Source organism: Triturus cristatus, chromosome 7 (genome assembly GCF_964204655.1).
Source record: "Triturus cristatus chromosome 7, aTriCri1.1, whole genome shotgun sequence".
NCBI lineage: Eukaryota > Metazoa > Chordata > Amphibia > Caudata > Salamandridae > Triturus > Triturus cristatus.
The window spans coordinates 630,071,749-630,095,428 of NC_140590.1; the positions used below are offsets into that span (position 1 = coordinate 630,071,749).

The 23,680-nt window shown below is 44.0% G+C and overlaps 1 protein-coding gene across 1 annotated transcript in view; it reads left to right on the forward strand.

Moving 5' to 3' along the window:
• MILR1 (mast cell immunoglobulin like receptor 1) overlaps positions 1–23,680 on the forward strand; it is a 204,818-nt gene that overhangs the window by 127,582 nt on the left and 53,556 nt on the right. The window contains exons 6-8 of the mRNA XM_085617242.1: positions 498–611; positions 2,418–2,507; positions 20,701–20,763. Coding sequence (XP_085473368.1) covers positions 498–611; positions 2,418–2,507; positions 20,701–20,763 — 267 coding nt within the window. The remainder of the gene's footprint in view (positions 1–497; positions 612–2,417; positions 2,508–20,700; positions 20,764–23,680) is intronic.

Here is a 23,680-nt window from a genome sequence, read left to right on the forward strand (position 1 = left end):
CAGGCTTTACAGAAATTACATTCAGTTCATTAACCCAACAAGAACAGACGACAAACCAAGGTCCAGCTCAACCTATCAACATGTACAATAGATTACAGGGTGGTGCAAAACTCTTCCTGCACCCGTCGTCCCAAGGTGCAAATGGCAGCCAAAGTTTTCAAGAAAGAGCAGAAGGTGCACTCGTAGCGGAGTCAGACACGTAATCAGTGATTCCAAAATAACTTATTTTATTCAATTAATCTCTAAAACCGGCAAACTGCCAACGCGTTTCGTTCCCAGTTGTGCCAAGTGGGAACTTCATCAGGGCTTTTGAATATCCAATCGCTAACTGATAATTTAAGCACAATGTTCGAAGGAGTAAAATCTTTTCGGGCACAATCTGCTACATTCAGTTCATGCATGATTGTTCAGTGAGCTTCGTGGTATAAGCAAGGACTGCAACACCTAAACAAAAACAAAAAAAGATAGTAACTGGCAGTGCTTCCTTCTTTTGACAGTGAAGGGTCCATCTTCAACGTGGCTGATTATCTGCCCAGTCATTGTGATAGCGGTGCTCTTGCTGATCCTCATCATAGCACTTCCACTCTTGATTCTTCCAAGATGCAAAGCACGTAAGTGACCTTTGCTTCACCTTGTTGTGTTTTTTGTTCTTGCCTGAAATGCTTTCTGCTATTTTGAAACTTAAAGCTGAGTGCGCGTAGTGAGGCTTTGGAGCCTAAAATTAGTGTAAAAAATGTAGTAAAATGTATTTTTGATGAGGTGTAAGCAGCAGCAGGTAAGAGCGGTGGGGCCAAGTTGGGGAGGGGGGGTGGGGCGATTCGACAGATGATCAGGAGGGAAAGTTAAATGAATAATGAATTTTCTCTCGTCAGTCGAAAACCCCCTTTCCCGGCCCCACCGATCTTAACTAAACAGGCTGCGGCTGGGTGTAAGTCCTGTATTCTCCATTACCTTCTGTGGGACTCATGCCCACACAGGATTTCCACAAAGAGGCCCTCAAAACAATGGTCTCAGTGCACCACTGAAATGGAATCAGGGATGTATACATCTTCCAAAAAGACCATTAGAGTTTCAAGTGATCTTCCAAGCCACAAAGACATAGCCCAAAAATGGAATGAATACCCAAACAGAGAGAAGGACCATTCACTCAGCTGTACACACCAGGTTTCAAACGGATGAACGCATGAGTGTGGATTTTTCATAAATGCTTTTAAATTAACTCTCTATATAGTTGAAAATCATTGCCATCCACTTTCATTTGTCCACCACCCACAGTCATGTATCCATATATTTTTCAACTCATAGATATCCACACATGCACTCCTGTTTATCCTATCAACAGACATAAATCCATACACATCTACCCACACCTATTCATCCAACTGTCCATAAACCACGATCCACTGACACCCATTCATTTATCCATCCACCAGCCCTTGAATCCAACCAGCTTTGCAACCACGCCCATCCTTATAACTACCCAGGCACTTCTCTATCCACAATGTGTACTGGAGCGAAGTGGGTGGACTGCATGGGATGGGCCCAGAAGGGGGTGTAGGGAGATAAGTTTCATCATTAATCTATTCATGTTTTTATTTTGATTGGAATCTGATCATTATAAACTGCTTTATGAATGGACTGTAAATATAGATTTTTCTCATTATTAATGACAATGGTATTTTTGAATTAAATGACTTGGTATTAATATATATGATAGACTGTCATATTCATTATTGTGGGGACACGCTCCTAAGCTCCCTTAAGACTCTAACTTTTTAGCAAGAGATGAGTTTATGTCTGTGTGTGAGTAATGCTACAAGTTCATCGAAACGGGAAGAGAAACGAGACAGATCTGCGTTTCTAAAGCGGTGGATCTTGAAGATATATGACATGTTGGTTAGAGATACCAAACCATTCCATCTTAGTAGAAAGGCCGACGTTGATTCATGGCTTCAACATAATTTTGGTGGCAACAAGACTGTAGCTACCAAGGGGGAAGCTGTTGGAAATTACGTTAAGGGTGCACATGAACATGATCTATTTAGGATCTCTGGAGGAAACAGAATGCTGTCAAAGATTCCCCAGAAAATCTCTCTTGTAATTGGGTCTAATAAGGCAGTGTATCAATAGAGCTAAGGCAACTAGCAATGGTAGCAGTTTGTTTGGTATAGAAGAAATAGTAGTTCATTGGTTTAACCTGATTTACCTAATCATTTCGGTACCTTAAGGAAGATGTAGGGTCTCTGTTGAATGTTGTATACCTGGGAATGTGAAATGTATCTTAATGGACACTGTTTCTTACTCAAGCATAAAATACATGACACTATATTAAGGTATATATACTGATTATCCAGCTTTTGCTAAAGTTATTAGACAGATTTTTCTGTAAACTAACGTTCTATTATATGTTTCCAAAGGGAAAAAGAATACATTCACCGTGGGTAAAACAATATCAGCCAAAAAGAGGAACATTTTACCAGAGAGTCATGGAAGCAACAATGATGCAGGTATTGCTATTCAACACATTTTGTAATGTTTAATCGGGAATGTAGAACCAGACTCATTAATATGTTAGGTTTGCAGTGACAGCCAAGAAAGAACACTTGTTACCATGACTAAAACAATTTACATGAGTGCCTTAAAACATAGTTTGGAAAGAAGATGAAAAGTAGGGGACATAAAGTCAATATATAAATGGAAGAGGAGCAGACTAATGTTTCACAGTAGATTCTTTCCCTAATTCAGGTTTGTCTGCATGTAGGTATACATTTTGCGCTGGCAACCAAGTATTTGATGAGCAATACCCAAAAATAACTGAACTAGGGTAAGAAACGATTCCATGCTTGTTTTCACTGTTTTGGATATTAAGATAGGGGACTCCCTTTGTACCTCCATCAATATTTTCCATTAGTCTGGCTAATCTAGGCACTGTTTTCACGTATTTTCAATAACTACTCCCTGTCCCATCAGGCACTATATTTGAGTTTAGCACTAATCTGCAACCAAACGGGCCCACGTTACTAGTCTGGCGTGTTATGTGTGGTGTACTTGAGCTAGGATTTATGCACAAATCCTTGCTAACCGGTTCACCCCCTTCAGTCCCAAACTAGTCCATCCCACCCAATCTGGTTTTATCAAAGGGTGCCTAGCTAGTGACAACATACGCCTTTTCTCCCATATCTTTGAAAGAGTCTCCAATCCTCTTTCCCTACTGGCAGCGGCTATAGCCCTAGACACATGGAAGGCTTTCAACAAAGTTTCCTGGCCATACCTCAAAGCTGTTCTCTCAAGACACGCTTTGAGGAAGGAGTATATCACAATGACTATGACCCTATACTCCAACACCTCCACCAGAATCAAAATTAACTGAGCCCTATCACAACCCTTTGTGCTTCAACAGGGAATGCAACAGATGTGTCCCCTATCCCAGCTACTGTTCTTACTCGCCATTGACCCTTTGCCCCTGATGCTAAATGAATCACCCAACATCCCAGGCATTTCCATTGACAACATCCCATATAAAATGGCTACATATGATCTTGACATTCTAATATTCACAGAATCCCTGAATCTTGTGATTACTGCGATCCTACCCAATATTGCTCGTTTTTACAACTTTTCCGGATATTCCCTGAATAGGAACAAGACTGAAACCCTCACGCTGAACAATCACTGCCCTCCCTCAATGAGTGGTTCATCCAACTTCCAATGGAAATCTACTATCAAATACCTTGGGATTTGGTTTTGTAAGGACCTTGCTGAATTAGTTTCCACCGATGAAAACAAAACTCTAAATAAAATAAAAGAGCTACTTTCGACGTGGTCACCAAAACATATCTCCTGGTTGAGTAGATTTGAAACCATCAAAATGATGGTTAAACACTGATTAACTTCTTATTGAGCATGTTACCTACTTGACTCTCCCCAAACTTTTTTGTTAATGTTTCACACTTCCTATTGAATAATACAAAACCCAGAAGTTGCCTTAAAAAGCTAAGAATGCCTGTGAAAGGAGGGGGTTGAAACTTCCCTAACTGGATCACCTACCAAACTGCCTACCTGGCAGTTCAAGGCTCATGGTGGTTTGAAACTAACCTGTTAAAAAAGCTTGTATGGCTCAATGTGGAACTCTCCATCTGCCACTCCTTCCCACTTCTGTACACAAAGACGATGACACAATTTCCTTATACCCAGTCCTGTTAATTCTTTAAGGATGCTATATCCACCATACATTCCTTAGATGCAAAACTGGTGACCAATATTCATAATTGAACCCTAGCGTCATTATGATACAATAGGAATCTATATATTGCTAACTCTCTAAACATCGGCCCAATATGGGCAAGTAAACGGATTGCAACTATATCTGCGATAGTACCAGACCACTCTCATTTGCCTTCCTACAACACAAGCATGACCTCTCCAACATGGACTTTTGTGATTTTCTTCAAATTAAGGGCAGAATTTCTAAGCTTGATGCCATGAATGATTCACCCTCACTATGGAAACTCCAACTGATATTATCAAATGGCCATGCTACTTCAAAATTCTACAAAATACTTACCACTTCCAAATTCCCATGCCATTCACCTTCAGCACAGAAATGGGCCTCCTACTTCTCTTCTAAGAGCCTTGCTCCCCCGAGTGAGGACAGTACGATCACACAAACTAATTCCCTCTCTGACCCAGACCAAATTCTTCGCTGCACACTTCCTGTACTGGACCCCCTGCAAAACTGTTCTGATTAAAACTCAAGGATGCCAACACGTGCTGGGCATGTGGCTCATCCCCTATTGACGAAGAACACATGTTCTTCTCTTGCCCTCATCTACACTCCTACTGGCGGGATGTTTCCCTGCAATTAAAAAGAATATTGAAAAAGACCATTTCATAGTCCTTCCCACTTATTTTACTAGGATCTCATCTGGCAGATCCCCCAATTGATCTCTCTGACACGGATCTTTCCCTCCTTGACCTCCTACTTACCATTGCCATCAAAGTAATACTGATCAATTGGAAGTCTCGCAACAATGTGTTGTATCATACCTGGTGGGCCTGGTAACCTATTTTAGAAGCACACACATAACCCAATCTAGTAACAAAAGTAGCCATGTAACCTCCCAACATATTTGGGAAGCACTAGATCACTTTACTCACAACCCATCCTCCTAATGGGAAATCCTCCAATCCTCCCCCTGGGCACAGGTTCTCCCATCATCAGCACTACGTAGGTTTTCACACCATTGCTATTGACTCACATGACACCACCTCTTCCCTTCATTACGCCAGAAACATTTCTAAGGATATGTACAATATACATATATTTCTGACTAGCACCCCTCAAGAGTTATAATATCTCCTACTGTCTATCGCTCTATACCTGCCTCACACATCTACGCGCTTATTTTCCACTACAATCCCCTGGCATCGTTTACAGCTAATGACAATTTACGAACTCTATTGATAATAACCATGAGTCTCATATTGGTGTACATATCTTGACAGTGCTAATGATTCAACTTCATTTTATTCCTTCTCCCTCCTTGTTTCCTTCTGTATTGTTTCTCTTCATATTAAAAATGCTAATAAGATACTTTGAACAAAAAAGGAAAGCTCGTGCTGCGGCAGTGGCAAGCGCAAAATACGGCGAGAGAGTTGCTGCAGGGAGGTTGAAGGATGGACCCTAGGCGGCCATAGCCAAGACACGTAAAAGATACTTTTGATGGCTTGCGAGAACTTCTCTCTAGTGATTGGATTGGCTAGCAAAGTTCGATCAGATTCGGAGATTTGCTTAATTGGTAGAGACTTCAGAAAGTTTGAGCAAGTGTCCAGGGATGTGTAGACTGAGGGAGTGTATAATTTGACGTAGAAGCGTTGGAAGACTTTAAGTATCATTTCAGATGAAGTATGTCTTTTTTTATGTTCATCTTTGATCGACTGGATTAGGTTAGAGTTATGTTTAAACTTGAGGTAGGCCGGCTGGGACTTTCCAGCTTTATTAAGGTAAAACTGTTTTTTATCTTTTAGGACATCGACCCAAAGATGTGTGCATTTACTGACTACAGAATTTAATTTATATTTAAGCCACATTAGGATCATCAGGGTAACTGGGTCATTATTTGGCCAATAGCTCAGTTCCTTGACTTTTATTTCTAAAGTCTATTGGTCTAGGGATGACTGAATAAGTTTGTTTTTCCGTGACATTCAGCTTATGATTTGGCCTCTACAGTAGCATTTCAGGGAGTCCCAGAGACTGACCATAGAGGATACAGAGTTTGGGTAATCTGAATGAATTGGGCTGTTCATCATGGAGGTCCTTGAACACATTTGCATCTTCCGAGATCTCTAGATTCATACACCAGGCCTTTGACTTGGGGAGGTGGGAAGGATCTGGAGATGTATTGAGACGGCTGCATGGTCTGAATTAATGATCGGTTCTATAGAGGAAGAGGTGGCATATGGAAGGAGAGTGGAATCAACTAGGAGAAGGTTGATTCTGGAGAAAGTATTATGTGGGGGTGAGAAAAAGGTAAATTCGCTGCCAGAGGGGTTGTGGAGTCTCCAGACATCAGCTAGTTTGCGAGCCAAACACAAGGCATGAAGCGCTTTATAGGATCTAGGGATTCTATATCTGAAGGCACTAGGAGGGGGTCGATTGGGAGGTTGAAGTTGCCACCAAGCATAATCCGCTCATCTGGGGGAAGGGTTCAAATTTGACAGAGAGGACATCCCAAAATTTAGGGTCGTCTGTGGTAGGGGCGTATATATTAACTGCATAGATTTCCATAGTTGAGTTTTGTTGTCACGTAATCAGCCATCTGAGAGGCCAGAATTCTTGGAGATCAGTGTGAGGACCCTATTTTTTGGGAGAAAGTGGCGGAACTGGCAAATTCTGATTCCCCTCCCGGGCGGAGGGAGAGTGCGTCTTCTAGCCAATTTTGCTCTACTGCTAGAAAATCAGGTCACCCTTAAGAGAGTGTCAGTAGTCGGAAAATAGTCTTCGCTTCACAGGGTGGTTGAGTCCTTTGGCGTTAATGGAAATCACTTTAAGCATGGGGGGGCTGGAGTCAACCATTGGCGGATGAACGGGATTATGAAAGGCATGGTATCATAGGTGGACACAGGTTGTGATGCAGCCAGTGAGGGATCATGGGAATCACAAGACTTAGGGTAGGAGGAGAGTGGAAGGAGACAGCTAGTGTTGGGGATAGAACTGGGGGTCATAAGTAGAGCAAACATACTCCGATTGGGAGCAAAATTCTGAAGAGACAAGGTGTAGAATGCAGGGCAGTGGAAGTCATTTGCAAGATACAAGCAGTGAATTACAACCAATAAAGGTGAAAAAGGAAGGCACAGGCCAGACGCAACAATTACAGATTGATATTGTATAATCAGTATGGCCCTGACAGGCAATAAATGCGAACAGAGAACATACAGAGATTATTACAATTTATCACGAGCAATTTTCTAGAACAATAGCATTATTCTAGAACAATAGCAACTGCAAAAATACATTAGGACAGACATGCACAAAACTATGGGGGCGTATGAGGAAATATTGTGAGACGTCAAGTGTCATTAGAGTGCAGAGCAAGCGCATGTAGTCTGAAGGATATTGTAGTGTCATGGACAAACACAGTGGTCTCAGTAAAGCACCACTTAGGGTGGAGATTGTAAATATGTGCACTTTATACTTAGGCCATGGGTAGGATGACTGTTTATAGGTAGGGAGCAGGGAGCGCAGTCTCAGTGTAAGAGGTCGTATGAAGCAAGAGTATGTTGGGTTCAAGATGGGCAATTTATCAGGCCACATGCAAAGCTGTATGGTTATGCATAGGGCGAGTGTACTAAGGGAGTTTAGGCCATGCTCTGGGGTGCAGGACATATCAGTAGGACAATTGGACGTGCTGCAGAGGGTAATGGGAGGGGCGTTAGACAAGTTAACGCCAAACAGTGTACGAGCAAGAGGTATTGTGTAGTGCCAGGGAGAGATTTGTAGGGGAGAAAAGTAGAGTGTCTATATCACTTGAGGATTCATATTATGGCATAGTGGCACAGCAGGCCCGGAAGGTATAGTGCATGGAACTTATGTAGGACATGTGTGAATCAGGCGTGAAATATGCGTGGCATTTGGGAGCGTATGGAGGGGTATGGAACATGAAATGCAAAACATCGATGCATTAGAAGTATTAGGAACAATATAGTACTCTGGTACGACATGCAGTGGCGGCTCCTCCGCTATGGCGGAGGAGCGTCACCCCATTTTAAGCTTTTGAGCAGTGCAAAGTAAAGGAAATATATAATGATAATAACTGCATTACAGCCTGCGTGGAGAACATGCCAAGGCCCCTTTTTCCTGGTTGAGCGTCGAACCAGGACGCTCAAAACCAATCACAACGCTGCATTGCAGCATTGTGATTGGTCAGGGGAGCCTGGCTGTTCTTCCTGGCTTCCTGTTCCTCGAGTCCCACGAGGAGAGCAGGAGCAAAGGCGCGGCACCCGGCGCCAAGTTAAGTGTCTAATTTTATTTCCACGCTATCCCCTGCACGCCCCCCCACCGCGCCCGCCTCACCACCCGCAAGTCATACCGATCACCACTGACGACATGTCATATTGTACAAGCATGTTGAGCATTACGTGAGTTTTTAAAACATTCTAAATAACTGTAAAGGATATTCTGCAGGTGGACTGAGCAAATAGATAATGTCCATTGTCTTTAGCTGGGGCCACTCAAGAAGTCTTCATTATGGGTCTCTACAGAATTGTCCAGGAATACTCGCAGGTCACTGGGGCCAGAGAAGACGTGGGTCTTGCCGTGGTAGACAATCTTGAATTTGGCTGGGCCAATAAAGGAGTGCTGGATTGCTATATCTAACAGTGGTAATTTGAGGGCTAGGAACCCTGACAGTATCAGCGACTTTGTTTTCTTCATATGCGATAAGATGAGTTCTACATGCTGGTAGCACAAACGACGAAAAATCAGTGCCAGTGGGGTGGGCTTGTTTTTAGGCTTGAATGAGGGTACCCTGTGAGAGCATTCTATTTCAAATGCTTTACTGAAAGTAATACCCAGAGTCTACAGGATCCATGTGTTAAGGAAGGTGATAGCGGAAGGGGCTTTGTCTTCTGATCCTTCTGGAAGACCAAAGATTCTGAGGTTCCCCCTTCTATTGTGGTCTTCTAACTCAGCTAATTTGCGTTTAAGAGTAGAGATTAAGTTGTCCTTCTTGAGAAGGTGTTTGGATTGCAATGCCAAGCGATCCTCAGTAATGCTTATATGACTTTCTGCGTTCGTTACTCTCAGATTAAGTTTCTTAAGGTATCTTCTGATCATGGCGACTTCTGTTTGTAACATCAGTGTTGGTCCTAATGCGCTGGACAATGTCGTGGACATTGTTCAGTTTTTTGAGTATCATTTCGAGGGTGGACTTGTTCTCATGTTCCTCTTTGATAGGAGAGTCAGGGTTCAGAGCTTCATGTTTTGATAGTTTAAGTCCGGTTTTGGTTTATTTGTCTTTGAGTGACTTGTGATCCCTCTGGTTTGCCATGATTGTGGGACCTCCAGTGCTGTCTAGTGGAGCAATGAGCAGAGGTGGAGGCCCTTGGGCAACGTGGTTTGCAGTAGGGAATCGAGATGCGAGGACTCAGTTATGACATCAATCTGGGTCACAACCTTACCATAACTATCCTCTCCGGTAACAGTGTGATCCTTGTAGTGGCCTGGAAGGGAGAAACCCCTCTCACACTTGCAGGGCGCTAGCTTTCCAGGATGATTGGAAGATGCAGTAATAGGCACTGTACACAAAACGCTGAAAGTTGAGCACTGTTTGTGGAGATTATGAGGCCAGCTGAAAGATTTAGGTCTCCGTTGTAGATGTTAGGGTGTAAACAGTACTGCAGTGTTAAAGCTAAATAATGATAATTGCGTCCATATATTCCTGAAGAACCAGGTCAGAAGCCAGGCATTCAAATACGTTGGAATACTCCTGCAGAGATAGGTCAGAAGGCAGTTGAAGCCAGTTGGAACCACGGGCTTAGAGAGCAAAGCAGGAGGAGAGGCGAGATTGTGCCAGGTGGGGATCCCAAACTCAGACCCGGTCTCATTCAATGGGTTATGGCAGCCCCCCATAGTTTATAAGTTATTAGTACGGCAAGCTGAAACCATTTCGATGCAGGATCAGTAGATAGCTATATTAGAGGACAGCCATCCAGGTTGAGGTTGCAGCGTTAATGGCGATAATGGCAATGGTAGGGGCAGCGCTAAGATACCGGTGGAGACTGAGAAGCAGGGGCTGCGAAGGGCACTGCCTGGATCACGCTGCAGAAGCAGATCAGCATGCACGTTCTTTAGGCATGGGGAAGAAGGAGAGGCTCACCAGGTAGACACAATGATCGATAGTCAACCTAGGGCCGTGGCGTCATTTGGAATGCCTGCTGAAGGTCTCGTGGGAGATTTGGTGTTATCCGCAATCAGTTGCATTCGATCACCTGTAAATCAGACGCCATCACCTTAATGGTTGCGCTGGAAGGCGTGTCGGGAAACAGACCCTGCGAGGGCCCAGATCCTTAAGGACCCTCAAAAGAAGCACTCCTCCATGACGAGGCCCTAGTCCTCACTGTGGGATGTCAGGAAGGTGCTCAGGGCGGGAAAAAGCAGCTTATAAAGTGGCAGGCTTGGCAGAGCTTAGAATGGAGCCGCCATCTTGCACGGATGCTGGCCACACCCCCCAGCAGCAGGAAATTTCTGCAAAAGTGCTTCAACTGATACAAGTAGCCCTGATGCGCAGGTAGTTTTCATACTGCAGGACGTGGGCACGGTTTTCTTTTTCGTGGTCCTCCCTGCCTGGTCTGGTAGCCCTGGGTAGAAAACATGAACGTCAGAAGGCCTAGCTAAGTAGGCAGATGGGCAATGGTTTTACGTTTAGAAGGGCGTAGGTACAAGAGCTTGTGGCATTGAAAGTCATATGGTTCCCCCACTTCTGAAGAGGCTCCATGGTTTTGGCAGTGTGAGAGGCCCCTGATTTACACCAGGGCTACTGCGCCACCAAACCCTAAATGAACCTCTTCCTGCCTCTGTGTAGGTATCAGGGTCATGAAGCCAGTGTTATCTACGTGCTCCCCAAAACTTCCTCACTAGAACTCATTTACACATTCTCAACGCGACATACTCATATTTATGCGGCAGACCTCTGAAAGCATGACAAACACAGTCTCTCTCTCTCAGAAAAACACATGCCCCTTGTGACGTCTCATAATGACCCCTGAGGTCCGGATTCATGCAACTGAGACAATGTTCCAAGTTCCTCCCATCACCAGGAGCGCTGCTTCCCTTCCTGCAGGGACATAACACAGAAGTGCCCCAAACTTACTCTGGGCTGGTGGCACAATAAGTAATGAGGTGGCATGGAGACAGGCATGTAGGCAGGAGGTCCATGCCTAGGGAGCTCCATTATAGTCCCCCAAAGTGACAGGACTGGCCTACAACTCCTTTCCGAAGAACATGAGGCAGTCTGGACTGCCGTGAGCAGACCCCACCCACTGGGCAGTGACGCAGGAGTGCCGCAGTTGGCCCTTCACTGCATCACACACCTTGGCAGCTTGGGCTACAGCCCCGGAGGAAATAGGACAGAGGTCCAAAGGTTAAGATGTGATCTACTATAAACTGCCCCTTTTCCTGATACTTTGAAAGCAGACCGAAATGCTTCTTTTCAGCCAATAAACGATTTGTGGATATTTTGGAAAATGCTAATATCTAATCAAGACTAAACTATAGTTCTCAGTGACTTTTCTCTCTGCAAATCGACAGAGCTTCCAGAAGTGTATCCTACTTTTGCCAATCAAGCGCCTAACCATGATGAAGCTTCATGAGCGCAACACTTCAAGTAGCGCACAACGTTCACAGTGCTGGATGGTGGTGGGGCCCATCTGTCCATTCCCAGGTCCCCCGGAGGCTTTGTACTCGTAGGTTGTGAGGTCTGCATGGGTCCTGGGGTGGACACATTCTTTCTCTCAGGACAACCTCAAGTGGGGCCTTTTCGAGGCCACAAAGAAAAGGTTATTGAGCCTTTGGATTCAAGAGTCAGGGTGCTTAAATGATCATTTGGGGACCACAGTACTAGATGGAAAACTATTGAAATCTTATCAAAGGCGGGCAGCGATTGACTCCCATCTATGCAACGAAAGGAAAGCTTATACAATATATATGATAAGCTATTGCAAAACTGACCAACCAGTCATCGTGCACCGAATCTGACAGCATCTGCTGGGATCTTCAGCATGTGATCTCTGCCTCCTCATTGTTATTATGAAGGGTCATATTGATGATGTCATTGATCATTAAAATTGTACCGATAAGACACAGAATTGTCCCTTAGCATTTGGCAAGGCAGTGGAGCTCATTTTATCGTCGATGGGAGGATAAAAGACAAAGAGAGCCCTACCACGAGTCCAACCTGTTTGCAACATTTACAACAGGCACTCAGATCTATTTTGGCAGCCATGAAACACGTGTAAAATGAGAAGAGCAGAATTGTGAGCTCGGGAAATTCGAGTCTAAATTCAGAGGAAGTGTTTTCCAAAGTCATGGGGCTGTAGATTTCAAAGAGATCCCATGGACTAAATGATGTGTTGCACGAAGCAGTCCTTTTCTAATGCGTTTGTTATATAAATAATGGGCTGCTGGAACCCACGTAGTGATGAGCTATTCTACTTTGGATGCTTGCTTTTAATTATTTGTATAACTCCCATCTGAAGGCTCTCAAGTTCTCCTGCTTGGTAAACTCCTCCTCTACGTGTCTGGTGAATGCAGTAATAATAGCTCCTAAGCAAGGGAACTAAAGCTTTGCCTTAACCAATCAGCATGAATCACCTTCTAGAACAGTCCAGAGAGAAGCTCAGTACCTCAGATTTTAAAGTTAATATGCTGAGACAGACAAAGGTGAGCTTACCCCGGGGAGAAGGCTGAGTCGCATGTGAATCTATGAAAGCTTCCAATACTGGAGAACAATAGTTACAGGTAAGTACCTTATTTCTTTCATAGATTCACATGCTTGAATTAGAATAGCAAGCAGTTGAGTAGCACATTAACCATAACTTTGAAAAGCTTAACAGGAATATGTAACAGTAACAGTAAAACCTGCAAGCAGCCACTAAACAATATAACCACTATAACCATATCCATAACAGTTAAGGAACATACCTTGAAACGTTAAACATAGCAATTGGTATACTTATGGAAATGTGATACAGCTAAAGAGGTGGGGGGTGGACAAGGGTGACTCACTTTAATGGAACAGGTGCCGAAGTACTGCTTGACCCACCGCCGTGTCATTTCAGACTGCAGTAGTGCCAGGTAAATGTGTGTCTATTCTTCCACGTTGCTGTACGGCAAATCTCAGGAAGTGACACTCCCGCAAACAAAGCTGTAGACGTCAAAATCGCCCTTGTGGAATGGGCTCGGGCTCGCGAAGACAGAGGTCTACCTGCTCTGAGATGGCAAAATGTTATGGCACTTACGATCCATCTGGAAATACTTTGCTTGGAGAGCGGGAAACCTTTCCTTGGTGCACTGTATGTGACAAATAATTGGGAAGTCTTGCGAAAAGGTTGTGTCCTATGCAGATAAAACTTTAGGCAACGCTTGACATCCAATGAGTGAAGAGCCCTCTCTGCAGATGTCGTTGGATTCGGCAAGAAAGTCTTAAGTACCACAGGCTCAATAAGGTGAAAATCAGATGGAACTTCGGGTATGAATTTTGGATTTGGGCAGGGCAGCAATCCGTCCATTTTGAATTGCAAGAAGGCTTTCTCTATTACGAAAGCCTGAATTTCACTGACCCATCTGACTGAGGTCAAGGCAAGAAGCAATGCCAACTTCCATGACAGGAACTTGATCTTTGCTGTGTGAATTGGTTCGAAAGGGGGTTTCATCAACTGTGAGAGAACAGTGTTCAACTGCCATGCTGGAGGTGGAGGCCTTGTAGGAGGAAACACATGAAACAGCCCTTTGAGGAACTCCTTGATTATTCTAGAGGACCACAAAGGTGGAGAGGAAAGTGATCTTCTCTAATGGGAAATGGCTGCTAAATGAACCTTTAGCAAGCTATGTGCCAAGCCTGATTTCGCTAGCTGCTAAAGCTCAGGTAAGACGTGCTCAGGAGAGGACGACAGCGGATGTATACCCGCTTGATGGCACCAGATGCAGAAATGCTTTCATTTGAGGCGGTACGTCTTGTTGGTACTGTCTGCTCTGGCCAAGATATCTAGATACTCAGCGGAAATGTTCAAGTGCTGGAACTCATTGAATTCAGGGCCATGCCGATAAGTGTAGGTTCCTGGGATCTGGGTGTAGGATCTGCCCCGGGTTCATAGTCAGAAAATTGAGAAACACTGGAAGTTGGAAGTGTGGAACCTGTGACAGAAGCAGCAGCTCTGTGTGCCTGTGTTGACTTGGCCACCCTGGGGCAATGAGGATTAGTTTGCATGGTTCTATCTTCATCTTTCTCAGGACTCTTGGAAGAAGAGGAATGGGGGCAAAATAGTAAGCAAAGATGCCGGACCCTACAATTGAAAAGGCATTCCCCCATAACCCCTGTTGGGGATTCCAACTTGAATAGTACCAGCATTTGCGGTTCTGTGGAGTTGCAAACAGGTCCAATTCAGGTGTGCCCCAGCATAGGAATATGCTCTGCAGGGTTTGCTGGTGCAGCTCCCATTCATGGCACAATATTGTGAGCCTGCTGAGAGTGTCCGCAATCATGTTCTGATGTCCCGGAATGTGTTCTCAACGGAGGCAGATTCTTTGACTTATGACCCATTCCCACAACTTCTGTGCTTCCCAGGAAAGATGGCGAGATCTTGTGCCACCCTGTTTGTTTATATAGTGCGTCGTTGTAGTATTGTCCGTACGGACTAGCACAGATGAACCTCGTATTCTGGGAAGAACAGCCTGTAGTGCCAGATGCACCGCTTTCAGTTCCATCAAATTTATGTGGGATTGAGTCTGAGCCTGATACCACTTGGCGCTTCTTTGGAGCTCTTGGAGGTAAGCTCCCCATGCTTCTGAGGACGCATCCGTTGTAATTACTAGTGGTGTCGCCATTTGCTGCTGGGACATCCCTACTGACAGATGGCTTTTGTCTATCTACCACTCCAGGGCTTTCACCATACGTGGAGCCACCTTGATGAGGTCGTCGAAGGAGCCGACGGATTGCACCCACTGCTTGTCCAGTTCCTACTGAATTGGACGCAACTTGAGACGACAGAAAGGGATCAGCTGTATGTATGACAACATCATTCCCAAGAGGGATTTTGTAAAGTCGGGCCGAAAGAGACTTTTTCCTTTTGATGGAATTTGCCAGAGTGAGAAGCCGCCGCTGGCATTCCTGTACAGGATAGGCTTTTAAGCAAACCGTGTCTAACTGGGCTCCTAGGAAGACAATCCTTTGTGGTGGATTCTGATTGGATTTTTGTCGATTGATAGTAAGACCCAACCTCTTGAAGAGAGTTGTGCAGGCCCTTATGGACATTCTCACTGCTGTCCCGGTAGGTGCCTTGATCAGGCAGTCGTCCAAATATGGGAAGACTTGATGTTGCTGTTGTCTGAGAAATGCTGCAACAGGAGCCAGGCACTTTGTAAAAATCCTGGGCGCAGACCAGAGACCAAAGGGGAGTTATCTGGATTGGTAGTGGCATCCAGCTACCACCAATGTCAGATATTTTCTGTGTTTTGGGTGAATATGAATATGGAACTAGGCATCCTGGAGGTCTAGTGTTCTCATTTAGTCGCGCTGGTTTAGGAGCTTCAGTACCTCCTGCAATGTTATTATCCAAAATTATTGCTTTTTCAAATACAGATTCAGGTTCCGGAGGTCCAAAATTGGTCACCACTGCCTTAACTTCTTTCTGATCAAAAAGAAACGGTAGTAGAAACCTGTGCCCCTGCTGGACAATGAGACCTTCTCTATCGCTCCTTTGTCATGCATGTTTTATACCTCTTGTTGAAGAGCTTTGAGATGCCTGTGGGGAAAGGCTTGAGGTGTGGGTGCAGGTGGTTTTCGAATAAATTTGAGTGTGTATCTAAATAGTACTAGGCGTAGAACCCACTAGTCTGTAATAATGGTTTGCCATTGGTGAAGGTAGTAGGAAATGTTGCCTCACAGGTGGGAGGGATGGGTTTGTGAATGAATTGAATGTGGGGAAAGAAGAGTTGGAGCTTGTGCTATATCCTTGTCGGCGGCTAGTATCTTTGCCAGCCCGTGGTGTCTTTCCTCAATTTGTTCTGACATAGGATGTCTGAGGTGGTTGTTTCTGCTGGAATTGAGGTTGGTAAAACTGGCACCCCAAAGAATAGGCAGGGTATCAGTATTGCTGATTGCCTCCTATATAGGATGGCTGTCCTCTTTTGATCCTCGAAAAGGAGCTTTTTTGAACTGCAACGTCCCTAACGACTTGGCGGTATCTGTGTCCACCTTGATGGCCTCCTCCACACGGCTGCCAAAAAGAGCTTCCCCATCATATGGAAGGTGCAAGATCTTATATTTGAAACTCTGGACGGAATTAGGTGGCTTTGAGCCATCCCTGACTTTGAAAAACCGCTGCTCCATCTAGCTGCCTAAACCCTGTAACAGCAACATCCATGGCCAAATCTATTATTTAATTGGATGCTCTCTCCCCTTCATGCAAGATTTGTTTTTGCTTCTTTCTTAGCCTCTTCCGGCAGTTGGTCAATATACGAAGCAATGTCTGACCATATTTGACAATCATAGCGCCATAAGATCGCCAAGGAGTTTGCTGCCTTCACTGTCAGTGCTGACATTGACGAGAATCATTTACCGATGGAATTGAGACGTCTGCCCTCTTTATTCGGAGGTGCGGAAAGAGGTGCCACAGGATTTTTTGAGCGGCGTCGAGCTGCCTGCATGACCACTGAGTCCGGTTTTGGGTGGCCTGTGAGGCACGCTGGCGAGTCATCTGTGGTCTTATATTTTTTATCAAGACATGGAAGCACCGCCGCCACCGATGCTGGGTTTGTCATGATCCTAATACCTTCATCCCAGATATAATCAATTATGGGAATAGCTCTGACAGACTTACGAAATGGCTCTTTCAAATGATATCGGAAACAGCTTGCTTGGAAGTCTTTGGTAGAGCAAATCTTTTTGCTGCACGCTCCAATAAATTGTGAAATCCCCCAATATCCTCTGGTGGGGAATCTACCGGAGGAGGAGTAGGTGAGGCAGTCAAAGACATCCTGTAATCATCCCATTCCGAGGCCGTATCATGAAGCTCTCCCTCTTGTCCTGAAAAGACCAGTTCCTGGAGAGGAACAGATTGCGGAGTATTTGGTACAGAAAGTACTGTAGGAATATTCACTCGTACTGGTGATGCCACCTAAGGAGGTGGAGTTCTAGTAGCCAGCCAGCTCTGAAGGCGGGAAGCGCTACCGGTAATCTTGTAACATGAACTGCAGATCTGATAGTAATGTAGAGGGCATCGCGACCATATCTTCCTGGTACTGCTGGTGTCCTTGTTCAGGTTGAGCAAAATATGCCTGACCATAGTACTGTTGATCATCATCCTCGTCCTCATATGGCTGACACTTAACGTGCAATTCGGACGGGCTATACGCGTCCCCAAAAAGGCCTCCTTCTTCTTCAGACTATCCCTCCTCCAGAAGATGAGTGGACAAAAGAGGTGTAATTTTACTGGGCAAGGTATGCTCCCGTGTAATCTCTGTTGCCAGTATCTTTGCTGGTGAAAGGATCTTCAGTGACACAATTTTCGTCGACGATTGGGTCCACGACGATGTCTTCTCTTCCTTAAACTTCGTCATCGACGACGATGACTTCGTCGTTGGGTGTGGCTTCGTCGACAACAAAGACTTCATGGACGCCAGTGACTGCGCCGTCGTTGACGGTTGTATGCTTGACGATGGTGACGACCTCGTCGACTGCTGTAACCTCACCAACTTCGCCGTCAATGACGATGACTTTGCTGACGACACTTTTTCTGATGACGATGATGCCGTCGTCAACTTCGATTTCAAAGGCAACTACGAGTGCTTTGTCGACGAGGGCTCTGCCTCCTTAGATGACGATGTGAGAGGAATGGTCGAGAAAATTGGACCTTGCGTCGACGATGATAAAGATGTTGACGAAGAGAGGGCCATAGGGCAAGTTGTCGATGTTGACGTGCCTAAGTGCAGCCTCTGGTCACTGACAGAGAGCTGGCCGACGGCTTGTCTGAAGCAGGCTTTTTTAATGTTAATTTGAGCTCTGTGTGTGGTGTTTTTGGCTCAGAAACAGTGTTGGATGGCTGTTCTATTTTGTGAGAACCTTTTTTGCGTTCAGAGGAAGAAATAGACTGCTCACTTTCAGAGTCTGATACAGGGTCAGACCTGGTTTTCATCTCAAGACATCCTTCCCCGTCTCTAAGGGTTTTGTGTGACATATCTTGTGGTCTAACGCCTTATGAGATGGATACAGACAATAAATGCAGTCTTTATGAGTGTCCTCTATATACAATCTCTTCTTTAAACAAGTGGCACACTCCCTGAAGAGAGCTTTCTTAGCCTTCTCAGCCTTAATCCAGTCATATTTGGTAACCACCAGTAGATATACAGGATGGATAAATATCTGTCTATGAATATATAATCAAATGAGAGTACTTTCCTGAGGAAAGAAGTTCAGAAATGTTCTTCAGATGAGAAAGCTGAGCAGAGCTTAGAGGAGACTCCCTAGCACAACGTGCTGTAGAAAATCTGAGGTACTGAGCTTCTCTCTTGAGTGTAATTCATACTGATTGGTTAAGACAAAACTTTAGTTCCTTTTTTAATAAGGACTAGGATAGGTTAATAAACTGAGAAGCCTAGGCCTTTTCTAATCTATACCTATCAGTGTACTATTACTACTACTACTACTAGTACTACTACTATTTTAAAGTAGTGGAGACTCCCATCATGGCGACGGGGAATAATTCAAGCATGTGAATCTATGAAAGTTCCAATACTGGAGTAAAGAGGTGCTCCACTGGTTGGGGATGGAGAGTGGGGCACTCGGTAGAGAAGAGAGGCCAGTCCTCCGAAGAAGACCGAATGCATTGCTATGGGCTGAGTTAGTACTAGAATTAAAACATCATGGGGCCACGGATGATAACACTTCTGCTTTAAGCCTCCTCAAACCCATTAGCTAGGAAGGGGATATTAATTCCCAGCTAACACTCTAGTGAAAGCTCAGCCAACCTTGTCGCTATCCCGACACTCCCACACCCCTAAATACTACGAATGGCTGCTCCCTCTCTACAGTACCAAGCATCAGATGCTAGTGTGTTCCCCGTCTTACCCTTTCGTGGGTGCAATAGCGCCCCTCATGGATACTTTGACCTAAGCCCAGCAATACTTACAAGCTAAAGGTATATTCAGGGAAATGTAAGGCACCCTTACATAGGACACTTCAAGAAGGTCGGATGGTAATGTGACAATTCTGTTAATGATTCACATGCAACACATTATTCTGAGTCATAAAAGAGAATTGCAAGTTGTTAATACATAATGTTGTACTTCATTTGTGTAACCCTTAAAATGTTGGTATTTAAGTGACATGTAATTTCACAATGCCGAGTGTTTGTTTATATTAACTATTGCGAAATCACATTAAAATCCTCTGGAAAAAAAGAAGTAAATAGAAACAGAACTTCATTGTTCTTACTCTGCCCACTTTGATGGGTACAGAATGTATGCTATTTGTGTGGTGGTGTTAGCCAATTCACAGGGACTTAAATGTGGAAGTTGTAATTTTCTCCTGTAGGGCTACTGCTATATTTGGAGTACATTTACGGCTTCCACTGGAAGGCTCTCAGGGCCCGGTACTTGTGTGATTCTATGCCAGTCATAGCATTTCAGGATTCGTATAAAGTTAGACATGATAATTTGCACAATGTGGAAAATACTAAATTCATAACTTCTTCGCAAGCATGCATTTGAACATTTACGTTTTTACTTATTTTACTTATTTCGGCACAGAAACTACTTCTAACGGTGGAGAAACCCGTTCTCATATAGTCCCATTAAATATGGGATGAGGCTTAATTTCCACATTGACAAATGCACGGTACAGGTTTGAAATTCTGGCTCGCCTGATTTTGTGAATCAAGATTGGAAAGTAACTTATTTTGATCGGCGTACACCATTGGCAATTTAATTTTTTGTAATGAAGTTTCTGACAGTGTATCTATTACAGCATATCTCGAGCCTACTGTGGTGAATAATATGATCTCAACTCTCTAGGTATGGTACTCCACAGTCTGAAGCACAATACAAAGAAGGCTCAAGAGACTGACCAAAGCAAATATAGGAGCAAACATTCTGATTGTGTTAAAAGGAACCAGAAGTCAGATAGGAGGATTGGTAATTAGGATTATTATGGAAAGATCTGGATCTGTAAATACGTCATAATGCTGTGTGAACCCGATTCCTAGACTGCGACCCAATTAGAGGCAGGATGGTCAACCTGCACATATGTCTCAATTTCTTTGGTTGGCATAATTTTTCTGGGCTTATCAGAAACCTCAACTAGGACAGCCTTTTAGGAAAAAATTAAAGATCTAGTTGCAACAGATCAATTAAATTATCACCACTGTTCTTGCTTGGATGTATCCGTTTCACAACGAATCACTCAGTATTTCTGTTCTTATTTTATATAGAAGGCAACGCACAGCAGGGGGAAGTCGAGTACACCACTATTTTTATAACAAATGGAAGAAAAGGTAAGTTAATGTTGGCAAGAAAAGTGTGTTTACAAATGAGTAGATGAGCATAGATGTGTGCATGTGTAATGAGGGGGGAGCTCAGGTATACACACCACATATCTAAAATATGTTAGTTTCTCCACAAGAGCCGTAAATGTGCAAAAAATGTTAGTACCCATGTACAGTCACCAGTTCTGTGTTTCCTACATGGGAACGGGCCATGTCAGAGGCTGCTGCAATCCAGTGTTTTCCACACCCCACCAGAAGTAGGAGTAGCAAACTGCAGCTCCACATGAGGGATAACCAGACTTTACCATACCCTGGAAACTGTTTCCAACCTGCATGTAACATTACCAAGAGTGAGTAGAGACCCGTATTATGATTTTTCCTGCCTTATAGAAGATTTCTAACAGGGAGTGCAGTAGAGGGAATTATGAATCTCGAGTGGGATCTGGTACAGCGGAACCCAGTAATCTGAATGGAAAATGTCTCCACACATTAATTGCATGATTTCCCAAAGAAGGTCGAATGTGTGTTCCCTGACTAATCTTTCGTGAGGTCCTCTGGTACCTCAAAGCCCCCCAGTGAAGGGTTTGCAAGAGAGGACCCTCTAAGAGATGTAAGCTCAAGGAGGTGACAAGTAATGCCTCTTCAATGTAGTCTGCATGGGTTTGCCAAACCTATTTATGAGTGATCAGATCTGCTTAGGCTCTATGAGTTCAGTCGATCTCCCATCTGGTATCTGGCACACCATATAATGAATCACCAGGCCTTCATCTACAGACATCCTGCTGTGCAGAGGGTATATTTGGGGATGTTCATGTAATGAATGTAGTAGAAACGCTTGAATGTTTAAGCAACATGGCTTGTCTAAGGGAACAAAACTTTCACACCCTTGTGATTTCATTCCACTAGTGAGAAGGCCATTGTATAGCTTTGTGACAACTGAATTTGAACCCTCAACAACTTTCATGGCATGGCTGTTGTCAGACTCAAGCCATCAACAGCCTACATGCAGTTTGTAATCACAGGTTGTTTTGTCAGACTGAGGTTTCTTTAAGAATGTTTCTTAGATCTACTTAAAATACATGCAGTTTTTTTCATTTACATGGAATTTGCATGTATGGTAACATGATATAGGAAATGAGACATACACAAGATTTGCTCTAGTAATTGCAGCACTATGGTAAACATTCAGTGAATCAATAGCACAGAACCATTATCTTGTTAGAACCTAAAGAATTGCCATGAGACAGGTCTTGTTCCAATGTCCTATAGCTGCTCCACAACTTCACGCACTGATAAAAAACAAAATTTAAGACAGGATTTGCATATGGCAATGCTGAGTCCCAAGAGTCAGTTGTTACAGTACTACTTTCGGGGTGAGACAGAATCACAGTACACATGTGCAGAGGACATGCAGGGGCCGACAGGAGTCCCACAATCCAAACAAGTAATAAGTCACCCTCTCTATCTAGCACTAACCTGAGGCCTCTCGAGGCAGTGCTAGGAGAATTTGAAAAATTGCAAGGAAAGTCTTTAAAGTGATGCTGCAGAACAAACAGAAAACGTCTGGGAAGATGTTCGTGTCTTCCTGCTTGAAGATTATCTCTATATGAGAGCCAGGAACACAGGTGAAGAACAGAGCCCAAGCAGAGACCTCCTGTGATCAACAGGCAGGGAACCCAAGGACCTGGTCATGGCCCAGATGTGGAGTTTGTAGACTGTGAGATTCTCAAATCTTGCAGTAGTTCTTCAAATCCTGTGATTCTCATATCATGCAGTAGATCCTCAAATGCTGTGATCCATGAATCCTGCGGGAGATCCTAGCATCCTACTGTAGCTTAACACTCAGATTGGGCTTTGGGTCATGGCTTTAGGGTGCCTACATGGGGGCAAGATTGACTGTGCTGGTCATGGCGGTAAGAACTGGGTGGCACACAAGTGACAGTCATAATCCTGGATGGCATGATTTCTATCACATAGCGTTACAACATTGTGAGTAGCAGGGGGATAGGAGGAGGGATCACTAGTTGGCCTCTAATGGTCTTCTGAGAAATGGTACAGAAAAAGTGTGGTAATCGAGGATGCAGGACCTCATGCCTGTGGTTGTTCCTCATTTTCCTGCAGTACCATAAATAAGGGGTGGAAGGAGTACCAATAATACCCAGGGCCAGAGGTGGATAGGAGTAGCAACGAGCACCTGCGACAAGTGATGACAGCTCTTACCATCAGCAACGACTAATCTTATGTAATTTCTAAAACTATATGCTGGGTACATTTGGAAATGTCATCCCCTGCATAAACAGTACTGGAAGGAGGGAAGAAATATGCCAGTGAGTTACCATTGGTACCAGTAAGTGAGTAAAAGTACATCTATTTGCCTTGATTGCACCTTTAAATCTAATGACAGGAAGGGTTAAAGGTGAGGGTTGAGAGGATTACCGTCTAAGGGTAGATGGGATTAGAAGATATAGGTTGAGTAGGCATATGAACTCCAATGAGGGTAACTCATCAGAGTATCATAGTGGAGTACTGAGTGATTACGTGGAGTGAGTGATCGAGTGTTTCATCAGAACCAAATGAATGCAAATGAGACTGAGGTATATATTGCATTACTTAAGAGTACAACTTAGATATATGTTTTGTGTACAAGGTTAAATCTTGTTAGCACATCCAAGAGTGGATATTATAGGGGAACCCAGAATGCAGGATGTTTGGTAAGCAGGCAGGCTTGCCTATCGAGATCCTAGAGTTCCGAATGGAAGGTTTTGGGATATTTACAAACAGAATCAAGTAAGCCAGCATCAGATTTGGTTTAATCAAGCAGCTAGTGAGGGGTGATGGAAGTATGTGAAACAAGATAGGTGCACAGGAAAACATCATGTTTGCGGTGCTGCACTTCAGCATCTCAAATGGATCAAAAAAAGAAACA